The sequence below is a fragment of the Ipomoea nil genome, unplaced genomic scaffold (assembly GCF_001879475.1).
Source record: "Ipomoea nil cultivar Tokyo-kokei standard unplaced genomic scaffold, Asagao_1.1 scaffold3314, whole genome shotgun sequence".
NCBI classification, from domain to species: domain Eukaryota; kingdom Viridiplantae; phylum Streptophyta; class Magnoliopsida; order Solanales; family Convolvulaceae; genus Ipomoea; species Ipomoea nil.
The window spans coordinates 1,165,657-1,185,991 of NW_017619742.1; the positions used below are offsets into that span (position 1 = coordinate 1,165,657).

The window sequence follows — 20,335 nt, forward strand, 5'->3', positions numbered from 1 at the left end:
CCACAACCCCTCTGCAACCCTCATCTAGAAGCCATGCCATCTCAAACCAGAACCCACGTGCGCCTCCACTCCCTACCCTATCATCGGTTAGAGCAAGGAAGAGAGCCGAGTGATCCGATGTACGAGTTAATAAATTCACCACCTTGGCTCGTTCAAGTAAATCGCGCCAACCTGCAGAGGCTACCACCTTGCCCAATTTCTCCTCCACCCAAGCCTTAGTGCCAACACCTCTTTCCCAGGTAAACGGATAGCCTTCCATAGGTAACTGCAGTAACCCACAGTCATCTAAAACCTCCCCAAAGCCGCGTAGGAGATTCTCCGGGTGAGGTATCCTGCCCCGTATTTCTGACTGATAAAGAAGATCATTAAAATCACCAACAACCACCCACGGAAGAGAAGACCAGGGGGCCAAGGTGTGCAATAAGTCCCAAGTTTCCCTTCTTCTACCACGCTCCGGAAGCCATAGTAGCAAGTCATGCGCCAGGGAGCTAAACCAACCATGTTTACCACGACATCTACATGGTTCCGTGAGTAGCTAAGTAAACTTGCAGTGCTATTCTTCCTCCAAAACAATGCTAAACCTCCGCTCAAACCAATACTCTCCACATAGAATAAACCTTCAAAACCTAACTTGACACGCAACCTCTCAGCATGGTCACGTCCCACTTTAGTCTCCATCAAAAACACAAAGTCAGGCTTCTTACAGGACCCATGTCCATAATTTCTCGAACTGTGCGTGGATTGCCCAAGCCACGACAGTTCCAGCTAAGTGTACTCATTGGGATGGGCGGGTCTAGTGACTAGAACCCGCCTACTGCAAGTTTTTTGAACTGTCAATCATAGCAACATCCAAACTCGACGACACTCCAGCTCTACCACCGCTGCCTCCATTCTGCCTACGACGTTTAGACAACGCCGTAATTCCAACTTCCGGACCAGTGCTGCACTGACCGACGCTCACTGCCTCCCCTTCACTACATACACTGTCTGGCCTAGCCAAGTCACCTGCCACCTCGCTGGCACCGTTAGCCGACTGTACAGGACCAGACGACGGTAGCAACCATGGATCTCCTATTGGTCTTAGACTCTTCGCCTAGCCTGCCCGTATCCAGGTGCCAAATGGGTAGTGCTCTAGCGGTAAAACAGAATCGCGAGCTTTCAGATAAAACTTCTCAGAATGCCCCATCAAACCGCAGAAGAAGCAAAATGTATGCAGACGCTCGTATTTAAAATTCACCCAGCCCCATGATTTATCTCGTCTTATTAGCTTCGTACGTCTTTTCAAAGGTCGCGTAACCGGGAGAGACACACGAACACGGTAGAAGGCTTTCAATGGTCCCCCTAGCTACCTCTCGTCCACCTTGATGAAGGTTCCCAGGAAATTCCCAACCTGTTCCAGCATCACGTCTGTTGTATAACCAATCGGCAGGTAATAAACTTGGACCTACAGATCAACCGAGTCCAGCACTACATCACCTGGCAGTTGACCGTCTCCAAGTTCCTTGCAGACCAAGGTATTGTTATCAAAAGACTAAGGACCCTCCTCCAAGACTCGCAGCATATCCGTTTTATGATAATATTCGAATAGAAACAAGTTTGGTTGAATTTCAGAGATTACCACGCCTCTCACCGGCTTCCAGACCGCCGCCATGACTTGTCTCATGAAACAACTTTAATGATGCGTGAGTGAGGAAACGACCTACCACTGTAACACCCCCCCCCCCCCCCCCCCTTTTCTTAAAAACTTAATTAACAGGCTAAACCTTTAAAGATAATCTAAAACAGCAGAATAAACTTTACTAATCAACTTAGAAGAGGTGTCACCGCCACAATCACCTTTCACGGTGATTGCACAGGCTAAAGATAAATCAAACTAAACATTAAAGTCTACTAACATCCATCAAACTAGGGGATGAGACCCCGGTGTCCAGCACCATAAAAACACGGGTAGTCAACTACAAATCTCAAAAAGTAATAATCAACAAGAGTTTAGACTACAAATAGCTATCTATGCTAATCTAGTCTAACTCGTACTCTCTCATGAACTGGGTCCACCTGAAAGGGGTTAACAAACAACAAGTAGAAAACAAACCCGTTAGCACGAGGCTAAGTATAACGCCACTCAACCCTGTAAAGTACAACAATATATACTTTTGGAAAACAGTTTTCTCATACTTAAATCAAGTATTCTCAAACACTTAAGCAACATATTATATGCTCATCAGGGTTTCTATATACTTGCAACCTAATTATTCAGATAGGCATGCTTTAACAAATACTTAACTTATCAACAAACTCGTAACATCATATATCTCAGTAAGCAATCTCATGCTAACCCATAACTCAATAAGCGATTGTGTGTTATCATATAATCTCAAATCAATCTCATGCTATCATATCCTCATCATGCAATCTCATGCAATCATAAAATCTCTAAGCAATCTCATGTTATCAACTACTAGTCATGCAATTCCGTGCAAGCATATATCTCATAAGCAATCTCATGCCTTCAACTACTAATCATGCAATCTCGTGCGAGCATATATCTCATAAGCAATCTCATGCTCAAAATGCCATCTCGTGCACTTAACTTAATCTTGCTATAAAATAAACATGATGCTTTAGTATAAGTATAGATAGATATACATATACACACATTTGCCAAAAATAATACTTTTTCTGTGGAGGTTTCTAAGAGCCACAATGACTCGCTTTGCTCTTCTTTTCTTAGAGTCGCAATGACTCGCTTTCTTAGAGTCGTAATGACTCGCTTTCTTTACTCGTGGGCAAGGTAGGAACTTCACCGTAGCGTGAATGGACCTATCCGGGCTCGACGTCTAGCCGGCCTAATACTCATCTCGCCCACAGAACCACTCTCTTGGTTCTATTTCTCAAACTCTGTGGAACAGGTACGGAACTATCAGTGTGCACACCCCCTGACCAGGATTCCAAGCCTGGCGGGCAGTTTCCAACCTAATAACTCGAGAATATCGACCTCGTTACTTCATATCAGATCGCAATGTCCATTTCTTTCTCTTTTCTTCCGAAAGGACATGGTCCTAACGGTCCTCCAAAACAAGTTTTCCTCACAATAGATACATATAGATAAAACTCATGCAATGCAATCTTATGCAACAACTTTACTTATGCAATCTTGTGCACATAACTTCACAACAAATTCTCAGTACAACAAGGTAATGACTTTCTGAAATAGATATGAGTTTTTGGAAAATAATACTTAGGCTCACGTTGGCCACTTATGCACTTTTAAGAAATGGTATGCTCAAACATACACTTCACTGTACAATATACTTTCAAACTTCCTTCATTGTGAATGTAATTTTGCATTTCCCCAGTTTAAGATGATTATTAGAAATAAGCAACTGGTATATAGGACTGACTGATGTGAAGGCGTGAATTGTCAGTCAAACAGATAGATTGGAGATTAGTTTGTCAAGGAATAAACTAAAGCAGATAATAAAACACACATACAATGTTTACCCAGTTTGATACAGTGTGTATCTACATCTGGGGGACGATCACCGAGAAATAAGAATCTCACCCAAGTGCCCCACACAAGGTACATACCCAGTCTACAAAGGTTTAGTGGATTGTTGAAGGCGGAGAGCCACGCATGTAGAAGTCCAACGAAATCCCTTCGATTGGAGAGCTAAATCTAATGCAGTCCGCTTCAATGACGCATTCCCACGTTGTTCCCACAACTGAGTGATCTTCGCGTCCTTTCGTTTAAGCAACAATAGTTCTTCTCAAGTTCTTCATCATAATCACCAAGAACATATAATCTTGAGAAGAGGCATGATAATCAAAGATATGATCGTCTGTATAGCAGGGAGTGTTTCTATCTTCTTTAAAATGTAACCCTAATTCATGACCGAATGAGGGTACTTATACTTCCTTAGTAAGAACACTCTCCAAAGATATCTTTGATTGTAGATGGTAGGACGATTTGTGAAGAATGCAATCTTAAAGATTCGGTCCATACCTTCCAAAACAGATCCGCTGATTTTCTTTCTAAAAAAAGTCTTCTCAAATCGAGTTCAGCATTTTGGAAACATCTTCCTTTATCAGATCTTCAGTGTCAGTGCGTCTGTTGATGAACGTGATCAATCAGTCTTCTGTAATAACAAACCGACACCAAGCTAAACCATTTCTTAGTTTGCCATAATAATATTGCCAATTATATGTTGGGGTTTTTTGGAGAAAATAAAAACACTAACAAACTCCCCCTTTGGCTATTATTTGGCAAAACAACTCGAATAAGATAAAACAATAAACTAGGGAGAAAAGGAAGATAACTGTCGCATAAAGGACATAAGTCTGAATTACAACCCTTAAACAATAACAGCACACAAGTCGTGCTGGACAAAAGATAAGTAGAAACATTCTTCACAAAACATGAGGCCATCACATTCACATGCCCAAACAGGGCCAGAAGATACTGAGTCCAACAAAAACTCACAAACAACTCCCCCTGAGTTTAGGCACTCCCCCTTTTTGCAAAAGATAGACAAATGAAAATTTAAGCATTCGAGGGACCTTCACTGTCAGACTTCACATTCTCAGCAGCAGTAGACTCAGACGAAGCAGAACAGTCGCAATATCAGTACGGGCTGCAGTGAGTTGCTTCGTAATAATGCCATTAACAGTTTCAAGCTCAGACACCCGAGCCTTCAGACGGAGAGATAGCTGAACGTCCTTCGCATGTGGCGAGTTGTCAACAGGAGCGCCAACATCAAATGATGGAGGAGCATTAACAGGTGTAACATCTCGGATGTGCTTGCCAATCAAGAGGCGTGGATCAACAGTATAAAGCAGAGTTGGACTGATAATCTCACTTGGCATTGGTACTAGGCCCTGCGTCGTCAGAACTCCAAATATGAGATTAGGATAAGGCAATCTTACCTTCTGCTCCCTCGGATGAATCAAAGTGAGGAAATGATAGAAGATCCACTTCCCTAGATCAATGGACATTTTGGTGCCAATACGGAACAGGAGAGCAGCCAGTTGCTTGCCAACTGTATGAAAATGGGCAGAAGGTAGCCAATTGTGGAGGGCAATTCGGTGCAGAATAACATATTTGGAGGTTAGCTTCGAGTTAGACAGAGTGTCAATATCACCTGTAGGCCATACAGGAGTTTGACCACCAGTGAGAGTCCTTGCAACCAAATCCCAATCCGTAATCTCGTCTTCATCAACACCCTTCAAATCATAGTATTCATTAATCATGTTTGGACCGAAAATATACCACTTTCCTCTAATGAAAATCTGCATGCACCGGGTCCCCGTAAGATTGTCAATTTCTTCATTCAGATTGCAGTAGAAGTCGTAGGTCAGCAGCTTTGAGTAGAGGCAAATGGAGGTGACAGTCTTCATGAGGCCAACCTCACTCAGCAAGGGTAAAATGTCACATACAGAGTTCAACTGATTCTCATCAACCGATCGCTGAACTATAAGCTCTCGCCGAACCATCGTAGACCACTTTCCTTGAGCTGTAGCAGAAACAAACTGAGGTTTGTAAATTGTGGTGTCAGGTTTGTCCGAAGCAGCTTGGACATCAAGAGTGACACTCCTTCCTCTCGACCTTGTAGTGGGTTTCATCATTCTGGTAGAAGTGGTGGAAGCCGTAGCAGGAGCCTTGTTCTTGACAGACGATCTTAGAGTTTTGAACACCTATTGGACAGGTGGATCACTTTCTGCCTTTATGGATTCAGCAGATCGTTGTCTTTTCTCAGGTTGAATCGTATCAATACTATTATCACCGATTTCAACGGCTACTCTCTCAAGGACTCCTTTGCGTTTAGATTTTCTAGTCTCTTTGGATGGAGAATGATCAGTTGGGCTTGGTGAAACCGAGTGGCTTGTTTTTGACACAGGGGCAGATGAAGAGCCAAGAAGTTTGGAGACTTCTCGAATTTTGAAAGTAGATGAGTCTGGATGTGATGTTGCTTCCACTGTAAGAGGTCTAGACAACTGGGCTTGTGGACCATAAACTTCAGTCAGTATTCTCTCATCATCACTGTCTATCTGCACAGAGGGATCATCAGGATGAATAACTCTATATGGTTCCGGTACAGAAGTAGAAGGCAAACCCGCAAAATGTCGGACGTGGTCAAGCCTCTCAGCCAAGGTAGAGGATGTATAAACTGGAACTCCATCAACCGGGTCAGAGGGACGAGGGCTTGAATGTCTAGCAGCCTCAATTTCAGAAGGCAACTTAGGAGAAACATCAACCGGGCAAACCTCAACCGGTGACTCAGTAGCATCAGATAAAGACACAACAGGAATAGCAGATCTCGCAATATCAGCAGAGTACACAACCAGACATAAATTTTCTACCTTATCAGATTGGTTAACTTTTTCTTCAGAATCACTGTTAAGGGCAACTTTTGTATACTCAATTTTTTCAAAAGATAAACGATGAGGATCAGCAGACACAGAGGATTTCACAGACAGTAAAGCATTCTCATTATCAGATTGTGGAACAGGCAGAGCAGATTCAATATCATCATAAATTAAATCATCGGGCTTATCAGGAGAAATCTCAATAGGGGTTTCAGAAGTATTAGACCTGTTACGAAGAATCTCGATACGGTGTTTGGCTTCTTTCTGTGCAGCTTGAAGATAGAGAGGTTGAGCTACTATCCGTCGATGTGAGACTTCTTCGGATTCCAGAGCCCTTTGGGAGAAATATTGGAGGAAAGCCCCAGCACGATTACCATCTTCAGGCTCAGGAATGGACGCAGGACTAACATCATCACTCGCTTCGGAGGCCAACACCAAAAGATCACTCGTATCATCGTCGGACCAGTCCGCATAGAACTCCGGGTAGTCTGAGAGCACTGTGACTATGATTTCGTCGCGGAGAACAGAGTCTAGCTTCAACTTCTTTTTCATAGAGAGTTGAAGAAGAGTTTTTACATGCTTCATGGTTGTTTCTGGTGAATGGATTTTCCTTCCTAGCTTGATGATAATATTTCTCACTGCATCCGTCATTGTTGTGCGATTTGGGAAAAAGAAGAGAGAAATCCTAGGTGTAGAATCAGAAGCATATAACAGAGAGCTAAGTAGTATTTAGAACTCTTTCTCCAAAGTGAAAAGAGACCCGATCAAATATATAATCCCAAGGGTGATGAACACTATTTAATGCGGTTGTCAGAATGCATGCAGCTGATGTGATTGACGCAACGGTATAGCTTCTTTTTAGGGATAAAACGGATGATTTGAATTTTGAAAGAGGCGAATTAAATTTGGTAATCAAGGTTAAGATAATATCTTAACATAAACAGAAGAGAGATTAAAAAGGAAGTCAAATATGTAATTTTGACCCGTGATTGAGACTACCATACACTCTCATTCTGTGTTATCATTCTGCCTTATTGATCAATCCTGCAGATTCCCAGAGCAGATATGAGAATCTCAAACTGATTTGCGTCCAGAGGCTTAGTCAGTATGTCATCCAAATGCTTATCTGTTTGAATATATTCCAATTCTATCTCCTTTGATTCTACCAAGTCTCTGATATAGTGATGCCTTATATCAATATGCTTCATTCTGGAGTGTTGAACTGGGTTCTTTGAAATATTTATTGCACTGACATTGTCACAGTAGAGTGTCATAGTCCTTTGTGTGAGACCATAATCTAGAAGCATTTGCTTCATCCAAACCAACTGAGTGCAACATCCTCCAGCTGCTATATATTCTGCCTCTGCAGTACTTAAAGAGATTGAATTCTGCTTCTTGCTTAGCCATGAGACTAAATTCTTTCCAACAAAGAAGCATCCACCTGATGTACTCTTTCGGTCATCAATATTTCCTGCCCAATCAGCATCACAATATGCACTCAGGCTGAGTTCACTGTCCTTGGAATACCATAACCCATACTAAATTGTGCCCTTGATTTATTTCAAGATCCGTTTAGCAGCTATCAAATGTGACTCTTTGGGATCAGATTGATATCTTGCACACATCCCAACACTGAACATAATATCTGGTCGACTTGCGGTCAAATATAGCAGACTTCCAATTAGGCTTCGATAGACTGTGTTATCAACTGATGCTCCAGTATCATCTTTTGACACCTTTGTGGAAGTGGAGATAGGAGTTCTGGGAGTTTTACATGACTCCAGATCGAACTTTTTGACCAAATTCTTGGCATATTTTTCTTGTGAGATAAAGTAGCCTTCAGTACTCTGTTTAACTTGAAGTCCTAAGAAATAAGTCAGTTGACCCACCATGGACATTTCAAATTCTTCCTTCATAACCTTCACTAAGTCATCAGTATGTTTCTGTAGAGTAGATCCGAAGACAATATCATCTACGTAAATCTGAGCTATAGTAACATGACTTCCAGTGGTTTTAACAAACAAGGTCTTATCAACACTCCCTCGGTTATACCCATGATGTAACAGATACTGTGTCAGACATTCGTACCATGCCCTTGGAGCTTGTTTAAGCCCATAGAGAGCTTTTCTAAGCTTGTAGACATGTGTCGGATGAACTGGGTCTTCAAAACCTTTAGGTTGTGCCACATAGATATCTTCATGCAGATACCCATTCAAGAGCGCTGTCTTAACATCCATCTGGAACAGTGTGAATCCCAGAATACACGCGACTGCCAACAAAATTCTGATTGACTCCAGTCTTGCAACAGGGGCAAACGTTTCATCATAGTCAATTCCCTCTATTTGTGTATATCCTTGAGCAACCAACCGAGCTTTGTTTCTTGCAATATTTCCGGCTTCATCAGTCTTATTTTTGAAGATCCACTTTGTTCCGATTATGTTAACACGGTCAGGCCTTGGTACCAGATCCCACACATGATTGCGGTCAAACTGATGTTGCTCCTCTTGCATAGCCTTAATCCATAGATCATCCTGCAAGGCTTCCTTCACATTTTTTGGTTCTATTTTTGAGCTGTAGCAGGCAAACCCGGATATTTCTATCAGATTGCTCCTCATCCGACTTCTGGTGTTCATTCCATCTGATGTATTACCAATTATGTTGTCTGGTGGATGATTTTTCTGTGTTCTGGTGGGCTTATTTTTACCATCACCATCCGAGAGAGAGTTCTCCTGTTCTGGGCTTTCTTTGTCTTCTTCTGATGAATCATGTGTGTCAGGCAGTTTGGTTTTCTCAGCTGTCTTTAACGGCTCACTGTTAGGTAGATCTGTCACTGGATCAATCACAGATGTTTCATCTGATTCTCCTGGGTTATCATCGATAACAACATTCACTGATTCCATGACTGATTGAGTTCGTTTGTTGTAAACTCTATAAGCTCGACTGTTTAGAGAGTATCCAAGGAAGATGCCCTCATCACTCTTGGGTTCAAACTTTCCTCTTTGTTCCCTATCAATTAGAACATAGCATCTTGTGCCGAACACATGGAAGTACTTCAGATTCGGCTTCTTCCCTTTCCATATCTCATATGGTGTCTTAGTCGTACCTGGTCTAAGATAGACTCTATTCACTGTATGACATGCTGTGTGCACTGCTTCAGCCCAGAAACGCTGCGGTAGATGCGATGCGTGTAACATCACTCTGGCCATTTCTTGCAAGGTCCGATTCTTTCTTTCCACTACACCATTCTGTTGTGCTGTTCTGGGAGCCGAGAACTCATGAGCTATTCCATTTTCAGAGCAGAAATATGAGTATAAGGAGTTTTCAAACTCTTTCCCATGATCACTTCTCAGTCTTTGAACTTTTATGATAGGCTCGTCCTTTTCTTTTTGTACTCTTATGCATAGAGTCTTGAAAGCATTGAATGCCTCAGATTTTTCTCTCTGAAAGTATACCCAGCTGAACCGAGAGAAGTCATCTACACACACAAAGATATATTTCTTCCCGCCAATGCTTTCAGCCTGAGTTGGTCCCATGAGGTCTATATGGACCAGTTCTAGACATCTCTAAGTAGTGATCACTTTTACTGCTTTGTGAGGAGCCCTTATTTGCTTTCCAATGGTACATGCACCACAAACTCCTTCCTGTTCTATTTTGAGCTTAGGAATCCTACGAGCAGCATCTAATTTGATCATTTTATCCATATCTCTGAAGTTTATGTGACCCAATCGTCGATGCCACAGTTTTGATTCGTCTGTTTTAGATATTAGACATGTTGTTTCATTAGTCAGAACATAACAATTATCAGAGGATCGTACGTGTTCCTTCCATTACCACTTGGTCTGCTTTATCACGGACTCTGCAACAGTCATGATTGAAGCACATATTCTAATTTTGATCACACAGCTGACTGATGCTAATAAGATTTGTCTTCAAACCACTGACTAGGAGAACTTCGTGCAGATGAGGCAATCCTGGTACATTTAGAGTACCTTTTCCAACTATCTTTCCTTTTTGTCCGTCTCCATATGTTACTGACGCACTGCTAGGTTGAACAGCCATGAGACACTTGACATTTCCAGTCATATGTCTGGAACACCCACTGTCAAAATACCATCTTGCTTCAGTCATAGAGGCGGTCAGAACTACTGTGGGATAGCATATTACTTCTAATTTCCTGACCCAGACCTGTTTCGTGAAGGGGGTAATAGTCTTATTCTGATATTTCTCCTTCCTCTGATCTTTGTAAAAGAAGTAACATTCAGGTCGGGTGTGACCTTTTGTTTGACAGTAGTGACAGATGGGTACGTATTGTCTAACTTTTACAAATTTAGTCTTGAACTTTGAGTAATGAGATTGAAATTTGACTCTGCCAGTCTCAGTCTCAGCAATCCGAGTGTGCATAATTCCTTTCTGCTTCATCTGTACTGACCGTGATGTCTGACCTTGTTCATAACTGTGAACCGATTTACCAACTGATGTACCTTCTTTGATAAACACTGGCGCTGTCTTCGAGGACTCTCCTCGTTCAAAACCGAGTCCCTTTTTATCATTGGGGTTTCAACCAGAATCCAGAATTTTGTCTAAGGTAGAAGTGGTATCCATCATCTTGATGTTCTTCTTTAGATCCTCTAGTTCTTTTATCAATTTTTCCTCTCGTGATCTTATCTGAGTAATAAGATTTTCTTTTGTGACAAGTTCATTGTTTAGTTTCTTCAGGAGATCATCTCACTACTTCAGATCTTCATTCAGACTCTTGTTGATTTTCACCAGTTGTTCCCAACTTCCAACTAGTTTAGCAAATTCCAGTTCCAGTTGTGTATGTCTCTCCTCAAAGTTATCTGATGATATATATATGATTCTTCATCAGTATCATTCTCTTCTGATTGGTTTTCTGTTGCTGTGAAGAAGGCCACGAAGTTTCCCACATTTTCATCAGATTGGACATTTTCTGCTTCATCTTCATCATCACTTAGGGTCGCCACTAACATAGCTTTCTTTCTTTTGAGATAGGTTGCACATTCAGATTGTACATGTCTGAATCCTTCACACTCTCGACATTGCACGGATCGGTTTAGAGGTCTAACTGTGTCAGTTGGATTACTCCTGATTTGTCTTGTTCCGCCACTCTGAGACTGACAGTTCTGTGAGAAGGAGGGCGTTTCTGTTTTCTGATATGAGGACTGTCCACTTTTGTATTGTGTCCTGTTAGGTTGTCCTTGACTCTTGCGGTTGATGCTTTTCAATATTTTCTTAAAATTCTTTGTTAGCAAGGCCAAAGCTTCGTCATCTATTTCATCTGTGTCAGATTCTCGATCAGCTTCAGCAACAAAAGCAACTGACTTGCCTTTTCTGCTGGCTACAGGTTCATCATCAGCTAGCACTTCAAGTTCATAAGTATGTAAACTTCCCATAAGTTCTCCCACAATCTTCTTCTCCCAGCCTGAGTGTTCCTGAATTGCAGTCACCTTCATTCGGAAACGTTTGGGAAGAGATCGAAGGATCTTTTTGACCACTCTTTCATCAGTAAAAGGTTCACCAAGAACTGAAGCTCTGTTCATCAAATTCTGAACCCGACTGTGAAAGATTGAAATTGTTTCCTCTTCATCCATCCTGAGAGATTCAAACTCTGACAGTACCAACTGAAGCTTTGACTGCTTGACATCACTTGTACCTTCGTATCTGGTTTCAAGAGTGTCCCATACACGTTTTGCTTCTTTTATTCCGGTGACAAGACTAAAGACAGATTCATGAAGAGATCCTACAATAGAATTCAGCGCCTTATTGTTTAGATCAGAGGACGTCATCTCTTCTTCAGTCCATGTCTCTATAGGTTTGGCCCCAGCAGTTCCATCAGCATTCTAGACTATTGGTGAGCTGTCGTAGGCTTCCAAATTAAAACCTTACAAACGTAGTAGCGGGAGTAAGGATCGATCCCACGAGGAGTAACTAGTTTAACTTTTGTGCTCAAATTAAAGGTAGGGGGGTTTGGAATATATCGAGAGTAAAGATAAAACAAAAGAGGATTTAAATAAACAAGAAATTTAATTGAACGAATAAAGCAATGAAAATAATATATCGAAAACACTTATAATAGGAGACCTTGGTTAGTAAAGATCCACCACCGGAATTCAACACTGATCATTGATTAATAAAGAAATTAATATGCAATTGAATATTTGTCGTGAAATTATTTCATTTCTGTTTTCCCTTAGTTGTAGGTAAATAAAGCACAAGCGGTTTAATTACCCCTAACTACTAAATAATCTAAGACAAGCGCTATAGATTTAATTTAGTAACAGCAATAGGAACTAGGAAAACCGACAAACTAAATAACACAAGCACAAGCGGTTGCATTTAATTTAGGAAAATATTCTACCCGAGACCAATTATCACTAAGCCGTCAATAATTAACCTCATTTGCTACTGAATATTAGAATAATTTGTAGCACAACATTATCTAATATAGCAAATAATTATATCAAATAAATAACTAGTAGGCCTCCCTAGCAATTAAATGATACAACTATTCAAATAATTTAGAAGAATATTTAATACTCAAAATGCATAAAAACATATATATAATAAAGTTAAATAAATAACCTTACAGCGTTATGAACTCCGGGGCTTCAATTCACTAAACCAAATAGAAATTAGCCACAAATGGACATTGATAACAACTTCAACGAATACTATAGAGGAGGGAAGAATGAACGTTTTAGAATAGAAATCTTCCACTATTTATACACTTTCCAAAATGGACCTAGGCTATTTTCTACCACTTATTTTCCTAATTTCTCTCCGCACGTCCGAATGGCGCCACGAGAATCGCTCCTGTTGATTGCCTGTATGAAGGAAAAGAAAAGGAAACATTTACATGTTTGATTTGTGATGTGGACTAAACAAATATATGTGAAGTAATATTTAAAATATTAGGATTCATAATAAATATATATACTAGCATAGTACGTAATATATATATATATATAAATATATGTTAATATGTATTCTATATATTATATATTATATAAAAAGAACTAATTATTAAATAATATTGAATAACTAATGCAAAAATATTATAAAAATGTACCTAAAATATGAGTGTAAAATATGCACATCAAATTCCCCCACACTAAAACGTTTGCTTGTCCCCAAGCAAAAATATTATTTGCAAAGTAAATAAATAAAATCCCCAAAACTCTTAACATATCATGAACAACAATCTGAAGCATCCTGCAATTAATAAGATAGCACCCCTGTCTGGAAATGGAGAGAACTAAATAAGTAAGCCCTCACATGAATATCACTCATCACTCAAGTGTTTGATGGGTATAAATTTCACTCAAGTTCATTCCAAATTGCTCTACCATAGGCTTGCATATCTTCTCAATCACCACTACAAGAGTCATGCATGACACAAATCATAAGGACTTCCCACAGGTTATAATGGGGCTAGGGTTAAGGTAGGGAATATTTAGGAAAGTAGCTTAAACAAAAGCTTTCAAACTAGAGGAACAAATAAATACAAGTAATCCAACACCCTCAATTTCCAATCAAAAAACACATCCCATTGAGGTACAGAATGCTTCCTCAATATTACCAGAATTTCCCCTTACTTCATTTATTTAGAAGTAACTTCAACTCAAAATCAATTGCTGATTCTTTTTTCATTTTCTCATAAATTTTCAGCAATATTCTTCTTTTTCAAACGTATATTCTTCATTTTTCCATTTCATTTTTTTTCAATTTTTCATGCTTTTTTTTTTTTTTTGAATCGTGAACTGCTTCCTCTTTTCTTTTTTCATAGAAGACCAACGACATATTGGCAACGAAGATACAACTCACCTCACTCTCAATCATATTAATAAGAGTAAGTGATCTCCCCCACACTTATCCTTCCCAACCTCACGTAGATTACAAAAATAATCCAAAATTTGCTCCACTAGTTATTCAGCTGGGTGAAGGCATTATTTTAGATATAAAAGGCTTGTAATGTGGTCCAAAATAAAGAAAGGAATGGCCATAAAGCTCAAAGTGGTTAACAAAGGGAAATAAATCATAGGACGAACCGGTTATTTGGCTAGTGAGGCTCAAAGTCAAATAATGGCCTTAATCACATTTGAATCATGCATGGTCTAATTAGCTTTAAAAGAGAATCAAGACAAGTTCTAGAGAAACAAAATTATGGAAGAAATCACACAAAAGAAAGAAAATAAGACCGAAGTGTCAGTCAGTGGCTCAAAACACTCACAGGTTTATTGCTTACTTAATATAGCCACTACATATCAAACAAGAGATGCTAACAAACTAATCACAACTTGTCAAACTATTTATTCAATCATGTTATGCATTCCAAGAAAGAAAAAAAAATATTACTTTTCAAAATAATACTTATTTTGCATAAAATATTAATAAAATATTTTTTTTGAAAATTATGAAATAAGAAAACAAATAATAATAAAAATTTGTTTGACATAAGCAAACAAACAATAAAACTAAATTAAGTAAACAAATAATAAAACTAAATCTCCTCCCCCACACTTATTATCAACATTGTCCCCAATGTTGAATAAAAACATGCAGAAAAAAGGGTTATTGAATGAGAATAAGGAAAAAAATAAAATAAAATAAAATAAAAATGGAACAAACACACCTTAGGTTGCCTCCCAAGTAGCGCCTTTGTTTATCGTCGTTGGCTCGACTTATGATATATCTTTAAATTTCCATCGTCTTTTTGAGTACCTTCGATGATTATGAGTATTCAAAGAAACAGTCCCTTCATGCAGATTAGTACTCAAAGATGATTTCTTATTTCTTTCTTTTTCATTCGAAGCAATTTCATCAAATGTAACAAAGTTCACAAAATCAACAAAAATTGCAAGATTATCATCACTAGGAGATTTCATGGTATCATAAATATTAAAAGTCACAAGTTTACCATTAGACTCCATAGTAAGCATACCACTATGAATATCAATATTTGTTTTTGCAGTTTTTAAGAATGGCCTTCCTAACAAAATATGATTATTATTTTTCATATCAAGCACATAAAAATCAGTAGGGAAAACCAAGTTATCAACTTCAACAATCAAATCCTCAATCACACCCCTAGGATATGTAGTAGATCCATCAGCCAATTGAATTATTATACTAGATTTATTCAGGGGTCTAAGATTTAAAGAAGCATAAACAGAATATGGCATGACATTAATAGAAGCTCCTAAATCTAACATAGCATTTTCAAATTTCACCCCCCTTATCATGCATGGAATAGTAAACATACCTGGGTCTTTGCACTTTTCAGGAAGATTGCTTTGACTAGCCATAGGGACATTCTCTTGCACTTTCACTTCCTCAATTCTTTCATTATTTCGTTTCTTTTTCATAGTGCGTACCTCTTTTAGAAAATTTGCATAGCGAGGTACTTTTTCCATAGAATCTAAAAGTGGTTTATTAGCATCACATTCACGAAAGGTCTCATACAGATCATTATTTGAGTTTCCTCTTATTGGTTCTAAAAGAGCTTGAGGAAAAGGGGGTACTGGTTCATAATTAGAAAAAGAAGAAAGGTTACCTTGGGACTTCTCTTTATTGGCAATGTTACCTGCACTTATTTCCTTGTCTAAATCAACATTCTTTTCCAGCGACATACTTCCCACAGTAATTGCACTTACATTCTCTTTAGGATTAACGATCGTTTGAGATGGTAATTTGCCAGAGCTCTGTGCTTCCAACCGACTTACCGTAGTTGCTAGTTGGCCCACTTGCCTTTCTAAGTTTTGAATACTAACCTTTGTTTCTTGAATACTAGCTCTTGTCTCTTGTTGGAATAGTTGTGTTTCTTGTTGAAACTGCAAAGTGTTAGTAGCAAGAGTTTTAACAATATCTTCTAGATTCATACCTGAGCTAGAGCTTTGGGCTGGTTGTTGGCTGGAAGGAAATTGTTGTCTATACTGTTGAAAGTTGGAACGATTCTGAACAAACTGGTTCCCTTGTGAGTTCCCATAGCTAAGGTTCGGGTGATCCCTCCATCCAGGATTATATTTATTAGAAAATGGATCATACTTACCTTGAGGTTGTCCAGGAAAACCTCCAGCCATGTTGACTTGTTCAATAGGTTCTTCTTGAAGAGTTGGGCAGGCATCAGTTTGGTGCCCAACTACCGAGCAAATTCCACATGCTTTTACAGTTTGCATATTGCCTACAGCTAATTGACGAACAAGAGTAGTTAAACCAGAAATTTGTTGCTCAAGAGCAGAAATATTTACCCCATTCACATGCTTAGACGGTTGGACTATTCTATTGCCAAACTGTTGAGAATTTGCAGCCATGTTCGCAATTAGTGTTCTTGCAGCGTCTGGTGTCTTGTCAACTAAAGCACCACCGCTTGCAGCATCAATCATGTTTCTATCCATCGGAAAAAGTCCTTCATAAAAGTACTGGATGAGTAGTTGATCACTGATTTGATGATGTGGGCAGCTTGCACATAACTTTTTGAAACGCTCCCAATATTCATACAATGACTCTCCATTGATTTGCCGTATACCACATATTTCCTTTCTAATGTTGGCCGCCCTTGAAGCTGGGAAATATTTTTCAAGGAACATTGTCTTCAAGTTGTTCCATGTGGTGATGCTCCCAGAAGGTAAATAATATAGACAATCCTTCGCTGAATCTTTCAAAGAAAATGGGAAGGCTCTCAACTTGATTTGTTCTTCAGTAACCCCTGTGGGTTTCATACTTGAACACACCACATGGAATTTCTTCAAGTGCTTGTGAGGGTCTTCACCTGCAAGTCCATGAAAAGAAGGCAAAAGATGAATTAATCCAGATTTCAGTTCGAATTGTACATTAGCATCTAGAGCGGGAAAAGTGATGCATAAAGGTTGCTGATCCACATTTGGAGCTCCAAGCTCTTTTAAAGTACGATTTTGAGCCATGGGTTCCTCTTCTAAATCATAATTGTTGGAAGGTTGGGGATCGATATCGGTAGCCAGATCGCTAAATTCCACTTTCCTCAAAGCTTGTTTCTTCCACCTGCGTACAGTTCTTTCAATTTCTGGATTGTATGGCAAGACTTCTTTGTCAGTAGATCGAGTTATAGGCATAAACCGTTAAAGATAGTGAAGCAATTATGTAAAGGTAACGAAAGAAAGAAAAGATTTTTTTTTTAATTTTTTTTTTTTGGGAAAAATTAACGAGTAAAAACAAATTAAAAAAAAATTAAATAAACACAAAATAAACAAGAAAATCTCCCCGGCAACGGCGCCAAAATTTGGTGAGCTGTCGTAGGCTTCCAAATTAAAACCTTACAAACGTAGTAGCGGGAGTAAGGATCGATCCCACAAGGAGTAACTAGTTTAACTTTTGTGCTCAAATTAAAGGTAGGGGGGTTTGGAATATATCAAGAGTAAAGATAAAACAAAAGAGGATTTAAATAAACAAGAAATTTAATTGAACGAATAAAGCAATGAAAATAATATATCGAAAACACTTATAATAGGAGACCTTGGTTAGTAAAGATCCACCACCGGAATTCAACACTGATCATTGATTAATAAAGTAATTAATATGCAATTGAATATTTGTCGTGAAATTATTTCATTTCTGTTTTCCCTTAGTTGTAGGTAAATAAAGCACAAGCGGTTTAATTACCCCTAACTACTAAATAATCTAAGACAAGCGCTATAGATTTAATTTAGTAACAGCAATAGGAACTAGGAAAACCGACAAACTAAATAACACAAGCACAAGCGGTTGCATTTAATTTAGGAAAATATTCTACCCGAGACCAATTATCACTAAGCCGTCAATAATTAACCTCAGTTGCTACTGAATATTAGAATAATTTGTAGCACAACATTATCTAATATATCAAATAAATAAATAGTAGGCCTCCCTAGCAATTAAATGATACAACTATTCAAATAATTTAGAAGAATATTTAATACTCAAAATGCATAAAAACATATATATAATAAAGTTAAATAAATAACCTTACAGTGTTATGAACTCCGGGGCTTCAATTCACTAAACCAAATAGAAATTAGCCACAAATGGACATTGATAACAACTTCAACGAATACTATAGAGGAGGGAAGAATGAACGTTTTAGAATAGAAATCTTTCACTATTTATACACTTTCCAAAATGGACCTAGGCTATTTTCTACCACTCATTTTCCTAATTTCTCTCCGCACGTCCGAATGGCGCCACGAGAATCGCTCCTGTTGATTGCCTGTATGAAGGAAAAGAAAAGGAAGCATTTACCTGTTTGATTTGTGATGTGGACTAAACAAATATATGTGAAGTAATATTTAAAATATTAGGATTCATAATAAATATATATACTAGCATAGTACGTAATATATATATATATATATATATATATATATATATATATATATATATATATATATATGTTAATATGTATTCTATATATTATATATTATATATTATATAAAAAGAACTAATTATTAAATAATATTGAATAACTAATGCAAAAATATTATAAAAATGTACCTAAAATATGAGTGTAAAATATGCACATCAACTATTGGAGGACTCCATCCAGTGAGAACAGTGTGATATACTCTGGTACCTTGTGCCTGAAGATAAATCTCCATTCGAGCCTTCCAGAAAGAATAGTTGTGGCCATCCAATTCTGGTGGTTTCATACTTGCATCCATCCTGAATCAAAAGACACCCAGCCAAAACACACAAGCCGAAAGCAAACAAACGCCCAACAGACAACAAGAAAAACAGCTTCTTAAATAGAGAACAATGCAAAACAAAAACTTCCCGTAAGGATCAAGTCATTGTATAGACTTAAAAGCTCTGATACCACATGTAATTTTGCATTTCCCCAGTTTAAGATGATTATTAGAAATAAGCAACTGGTATATAGGACTGACTGATGTGAAGGCGTGAATTGTCAGTCAGACAGATAGATTGGAGATTAGTTTGTCGAGGAATAAACTAAAGTAGATAATAAAACACACATACGATGTTTACCCAGTTCGATACAGTGTGTATCCACATCTGGGGGACGATCACCGAGGCGTCCAATCCACTAACTCATAATCCAATGTACAAAGGTAGAGAAATAAGAATCTCACCCAAGTGCCCCGCATAAGGTATGTACCCAGTCTAAAAAGGTTTAGTGGAGTGTTGAAGGCGGAGAGCCACGCATGTAGAAGTCCAACGAAATCCCTTCGATTGGAGAGCTAACTCTGATGCAGTCCGCTTCAATGACGCAGTCCCACGTTGTTCCCACAACTGAGTGATCTTCGCGTCCTTTCGTTTAAGCAACGATAGTTCTTCTCAAGTTCTTCATCATAATCACCAAGAACATATAATCTTGAGAAGAGGCATGATAATCAAAGATATGATCGTCTGTATAGCAGGGAGTGTTTCTATCTTCTTTAAAACGTAACCCTAATTCATGACCGAATGAGGGTACTTATACTTCCTTAGTAAGAACACTCTCCAAAGATATCTTTGATTGTAGATGGTAGGAAGATTTGTGAATAATGCAATCTTAAAGATTCGGTCCATACCTTCCAAAATAGAACCGCTAATTTTCTTTCAAAAAAAAAAGTCTTCTCAAACCGCGTTCAGCATTTTGGAAACATCTTCCTTTATCAGATTTTGAGTGTCAGTGCGTCTGTTGATAAACCTGATCAATCAGTCTTCTGTAATAACAAACCGACACCAAGCTAAACCCTATCTTAGTTTGCCATAATAATATTGTCAATTATATGTTGGGGGTTTTTTGGAGAAAATAAAAACACTAACAGTGAACTTTCAACAATTATCTAAACATGCTTGTAAATCATAAATTAGCAAACCTTCTTTGACAAACACTTAGCAAGTATTCAACATGCACTTGAACTCAAAAATACTCAATGTAATCTCATTTACTGTAATCTAGCATTCAAGGAAAACATACTCTGTGCACTTCATCATTTAATAA

The 20,335-nt window shown here is 38.6% G+C and overlaps 1 protein-coding gene across 1 annotated transcript; it reads right to left on the bottom strand.

Moving 5' to 3' along the window:
- Positions 1-4,572: 4,572 nt before the first annotated feature.
- On the bottom strand, positions 4,573-5,622 carry LOC109169370. Its single transcript, XM_019318252.1, has one exon. It carries the CDS (start codon positions 5,620-5,622, stop codon positions 4,573-4,575), a length of 1,050 nt encoding a protein of 349 aa, XP_019173797.1.
- Between the last annotated feature and the right edge of the window lie 14,713 nt (positions 5,623-20,335).

What these genes read in the sequence shown, in the direction of transcription:
- LOC109169370 (XM_019318252.1), bottom strand. Translation starts at nt 5,622, where the DNA reads ATGATGAAACCCACTACAAGGTCGAGAGGAAGGAGTGTCACTCTTGAT.